This window comes from Triticum dicoccoides, unplaced genomic scaffold (assembly GCF_002162155.2).
Source record: "Triticum dicoccoides isolate Atlit2015 ecotype Zavitan unplaced genomic scaffold, WEW_v2.0 scaffold145786, whole genome shotgun sequence".
NCBI classification, from domain to species: domain Eukaryota; kingdom Viridiplantae; phylum Streptophyta; class Magnoliopsida; order Poales; family Poaceae; genus Triticum; species Triticum dicoccoides.
This window is the reverse complement of record NW_021203648.1, coordinates 1-5,578: the sequence shown is the minus strand read 5'-3', so window position 1 is coordinate 5,578 and position 5,578 is coordinate 1. Positions and strand designations below refer to the sequence as shown.

Here is a 5,578-nt window from a genome sequence, read left to right as displayed (position 1 = left end):
CTGAAAACACAAAGTTTCTTTGTAGCTGGTCCTACACGGTGCCCCTTATCTATGCCGTTGGTCGGCCTTCTCCAGGAATTTGAGGCCCCGGGACGAAATGAAAATTGGGCCCGAAATTTTGAATAAGTAAATAAACACATACTCTTGCATAACTATAACACTTCAAATATGTGTTATTAGGTATAATATTTATAGATAAAACAAATATAAACGCGAAAAGAGTAGATGTGATATTCATCAAGCAATAAAGGATCTCATGTTATACCCCAAAAAACAATCATTTGTCTTCTAACAAAAGTAATGATTCAAGCAATACATGGGTTCTAAGCTTAGCAAGATAGGGAAATCGGAAACAGGAAAAGCGTAAACCTTGAAATTAGAATCATCCAGTATTAACCCTATTCTTTTTAAATATATATGAGAGATCACCCTTACCTAAATTAAATGAAGAACCAGTAGACAAGATATTAAACAATTCTTCTTATCGGATAGACGGGGCCGGCAGACAATACACACTGATCAGCGTTCTAAAGGGTCATCAATCGGGACTGCAGTTTTTCCATCCGAACTCAAATGAACTCGGCTCGGGTGAATAGTAAAATCGAAAAAATTAAAAAAATGTTCAAAAAAATCTGAATGTTTTTTATGGCAAACTGTGATGAATGTTCTAAAAGCTTGCAAAGTTTTATCATGAAATCACATTTGTGGAAGTCATGACAGAAAATAAACAAAATAGATATTCTGAAAATGCTACTTTCGAAAGCAGTTTGGAGCACCGATTTTATTTTTCTTTTTATCACGACTTCCACAAATGTGATTTCATGATGAAATTTTGGAAGCTCTTAGAACATTTATCAAAGTTTGTTAGAAAAAAAATCAGATTTTTTTGAATATTTAAAACAAAGTTGAGTTACTATTCATCCCGAGCTCATTTGAGCTCGGGTGTAGAAGGGGACTTCCCCGTCCTTGGTAAGTTAGCGCCTAGAATATTGGGTGGAAGCCAGTATATATGGATCGAAAAGCATGTTACCTTCACACGTACGCCTCTTCCCCTAATTAAACCTAGACGTATATTCGCTACTGATTTTGGGGCCCCAAAATTTCGAAGGCCCTAGACGGTCGCCCACTTTGGCCCCCCTCATCAACGGGCCTGCAAATTGATAGTGATGATTCGTGATGAAGGAGGTACATTTTGTATGAAATGGTGGACGGTCACTGCTCATTTGTGGTCTCTTTTTCAGGAGTCTACGGAGGTTGTTCAGGAGGTACTACCGATAGGAACAAAGGAATTCACGTTGGTGGAGATCATAGCTGCCACCAACAACTTCGCCCATGACACAATGACCAATTGCGGCAGCGGAGGAAGGGTGTATAGGGGCAGGCTTCAGAATGGACGACGGGTGGCCATCAAGCGCATGTCAGAAAACATACAGCTGGAGGACTTCCGCACGGAGCTCGACGTCCTAGCAAAGCTACGACACAAGCATATCATCCCCCTCCTTGGATGGTGTGTTAGCATTAAGGGAAAGCGCCTGCTAACCCGGCGAAGAAAGGAGTTAGAAAGGCTTATCTTGTACCCAAATCAGGCTGGCTCCTCTATATATATGCTGTCACCGGTGACCATGTCTTGCAATATGCGCATCGATGTGCTCCTCCGTGTTTCACAAGCAAAAATAGAGTACATCCACTGTCATTCCAACCCTCGGATCATCCACCGTGACATCAAGTCAATCAACATCCTTTTCGATGTCAGTTGGGTGCCCCATGTTTCAGATTTTGCCTCGTCCGTCGTCTGGGACATGGCGAGTGAGGTGCCGTGGTTGGATGTCATCGTTAGAGGCACACTTGGGTACATCGACCTTGAGTACCTCCATACAGGTCATCTGACTCCGGCTAGCGACGTGTATTGCCTTGGCGTGGTTATGCTTGAGGTTCTGACAGGGAAAAGGGCGTTTTCCCAAGCAAAGGAGGAGATGAATAGAGATCTGGCATCTTTTGCACTCCCCATGATTGAGGCCGGTAACATTGAGGAGATGCTGGATAGACGACCTGTACCGGAGCCAACGTCATGACAGCTGCACGCATTGAAGCATGTGGCGCAGATTGCACGATGCTGCGTGAAGTTTGCCAGGAAGGACCGGCCCACCATATCAGGCATCGTTCCCAACCTCAAGACGGCGTGCGAGTTGATCTCCAGAGACGAGCCGGATTCAGTTGACAAGTCTGGTTTCAAGTCTGATTTGTGGCCCTTGTTGTTGTCTAGCCTACTCACTGAACCATGGCGATCACCGGAGATAAGGAAGAAACAAGAGAAAGGGAGAGGACACAAATATTTCCGGCGCACATACGCTCCGCCGCACGAACGGCGCCTCGGCCGCACGAACAGCCTAATTTTTCATTGAGCACGAACTCGGGCTCGGCACATACCGCAGCCACACCCACACGAAGGACTACTGGAGACTACATCTCTCCTAGCTACTCTCCACTCTGCACAACACCAATACATGGCTTATATAGCCGGACACACACCAGGCATTGGCCTCACGCACGCACATGCATGGATCGCCCGGCCACTAAGCCAACTAACTACGCCATGCACCCACAACCTGCTAGCTACATGCATGGTCAGACTCAGGATGTGCGCAGCCTCCCGCAACAGCCGAGTCCATCCATCTAGCATGCAACCAACTGCTCCGGCCACGGGCACGACGCGGCTGGCTCCAACAGATCGCAACGGCCCTCGTGCATGTAGTTCCTTCACGCAACCAACGTGAGCACAGATTCACGCCGGGACATACACGCCCACGCCCTGCATAGACCGCACCTGGCGCACCCGACGCCAGTCGTCATCGCTCGGGCATGGCTTACTAGCAACAGCCCTTCCTTGAAAAAGTCGACTGACTCACGGGACTCTCCACATACCAGAGTGTGCCTCTGTTCTGATCCGGCACACTACAAACCAACTGAACTTTGTTCACATTAATGAATTCAGTCATGTCCATACACTGATGAAAGGGGCTCACTGTTCATTTTGTGGTTTCTTCCTTAATTAATTAGGAACCTGGGGTGTTGGAGGATGGGCCTTGACACCAATCGTCCAAGGTGGCTTCATCACGGGTGGCGTGTTGCGATCAATTGCTTCAATCACCCGAGGAGCATCATGTTAGGGCATCTCCCGCCGTTGCCCCCCCCCCCCCAGGGACGTCAAAAAGCGCCGCCTGGGGGTGAGCCGGCGCAAAAAATGGCCCTGGGCGAGTCGGCCCCAGGACCGCCCCTAGGCGCGTATTAAAAAAAAAGATGAGACGTTCGGCGAAGTTATGATTAAAAACTAGTTAAATTTCGTCTAAACATGGCAAATTTCGGCGAAATTCGCCATTTTCATGACATTAACCTAATCTAAAAAAGAAAGGGGCTGAAGTCGTCGCCGCCATCGTCGTCGTCGGCGGCCTTCTCCTCCTTGACGCGGGCGCCCCTGCTGGACCCGGCGTCGCCATGGCGGACTGGCGGCGGCGCGTCGTCGTCGTCGCTGTCGCGTAGGACGACGACCCCGTCTTCATCGCGGCCGCGTCGGCGCTCTTCGAAGTGGCGCAGGGCGGCACGCTGGCGCTCCTTCACCTTCTCCCGGCGCGCCTTCTCCATCGCAAAATAGTCCTGGCGCGCGCATTCTAGGGCCACGTCGTCGTCGTCGAACTCCGCCTTCACCGGCGCAAGCCCCGGCTCCGTCTTTGGCTTGACGAAGCGCGGAGGAGCCGACGAGGACGAGGCACGCCAGCCGCCCTCGTTGATGACGATGCCGGCGCTGCGAGTGCGCCGGCCGAGCGGCGACTCCGCCGCGGGCTCGGCCTTGACGCCGAGCAGGGCCGGAGTGCCGGAGGAGTGCGACGAGGATCGGGAGAAAGAAGAGGAGGAGGAGGACCCGAACCTCCTTGGCGCCCATGGCCCGACGCGTCGGTGCTGCGCCGGGGGGTACGCCAACGGCGGGTCGTTGCCGCCCTCGAGGTACGTGAGCACACCCTCGAGTGTGCGGCCGGGGACGCCCTACCAGAGGTGGCGCCCCTCGCTGTTCTGTCGGCCGCCGACCACCGGCGCGCCGTTGGTGGACGCCAATCGCTGCTGCTGGCGGCGCTCGAAATACGCCGCCCAGGCCGCGTGGTTGTCGGCGGCGTACTGGGGGAGGGAGAGTTGGGCGTCGGTGAGGGACGCGCGCACGATGTCGACCTCCTCGGCGTAGTACTTCGGCTTCGCCACGACGTCGGGCAACGGGGGAATGGGTACTCCCCCGGCGCTGAGCCTCCACCCCGATGGCCCATGTCCGGTGGCTCCTGTTCGCGGAGCGAACGGCGGCCGAAGCCGTTGGCCGCCGCCTCGTCTCTGGGGAAGCGTTCTGCCATGGCGACGGCGGGGCGGGGTGGGCTCGGGAGAGGTAGAGGGAGGGGCCGGAGGGCGGCGCTCGGGAGAGGCAGGGAGAGGGAGGGGCTGGACGGCGGCGAGGGGGGACTGGTCTGGGCACAGGCGAGTGGAGGCCGCTGGCTTTTATAGCCGGGCCGCGCCGTGTGTACGCGTGCGAGGGAAGGGAGGCGTCGGCGCGCCGCCCCGTGAAGCGCCGCCCGTGAATCAACGGCAAGGCTGACCGGCGGCAGCCTTGCCATTGATTCCCCACGGAAACCGAGGCCGTTGGGGGAAGACGAGGCGCCGAGTCGCTGACGCGGCTGGCCCGCGTCTTTTTCGTGCCGGGTTCGGGCTGGGTCCGCCGGCGCTGTTTTCGGCCCAAGCCGGCGAAAATCGGGCTCCTGGGGGCACGACTGGGCCGTTTTTTTGGCGCCGGCGCGAAAAAATCGCCTGGGAAGGCTTTCGTGTGGGCGCGGCTGGAGATGCCCTTACCATGCGTAGATAATGCCCTGATTCTGGTAATCTGCAGGCGCTTGTTGGGGGCGGCGGTTTAAGACAGATCTCGGGGGATGGACCTGCTTCTTCACTACCCACCCTGTATTAGTTTTGAAGTCCTGAACCGTATAACAATTGTTATACATTATTTTCATATATTAATTCGACAAAGTACATATGTAAAAATGAAGAAAAATACAGGAATTGTTTATCCAGTGACAGCCCTATGTAAGAGATCACAAAAAAGAAACACAAGCTTCACACAGATGGGTGTCAGCAATACAATGTTCTAGACAATCTGCACTTTTGCCTTTAACTATTACTCTATAAAGAAAGATAGGGAGTGTGTCCCAGAAGCATCAGATCCTGCTTTGTTTCTTCCGCCGGTCGTGACCTCCACCATGAACTCGAGCGCCCTTTCGCCGCCGGTCGAGTCGAGTGGACCGGCGAGAAGCTCGCCGACCAGCAGGTTGACGGCCCCGCCAATCACGGATGTCATTTAAACAGTTCCTAATTCTTTCTTCTGGTCATCTGCGCGATGATATGGCATGATTTTTTGCCATGCATGCAAAGCGTTCGTACGCTGGTGTCAGCCGCGCCACGTCACGTCCAACACGCGACCAAAATATCAGGGTCTCACTCCGACGAGGTGAATCGTGAGCAACGGCAGAGCTACATGTAAGGTTGAGGGGGC

General features: G+C 53.5%; 1 protein-coding gene across 1 annotated transcript; it reads left to right on the top strand.

Annotated features, from left to right (window-relative positions):
* Positions 1–201: 201 nt before the first annotated feature.
* LOC119343909 (putative serine/threonine-protein kinase-like protein CCR3) lies at positions 202–2,467 on the top strand. Its single transcript, XM_037614627.1, has one exon. It carries the CDS (start codon positions 1,167–1,169, stop codon positions 2,070–2,072), a length of 906 nt encoding a protein of 301 aa, XP_037470524.1. The 5' UTR covers positions 202–1,166; the 3' UTR covers positions 2,073–2,467.
* The last annotated feature ends 3,111 nt before the right edge of the window (positions 2,468–5,578 follow it).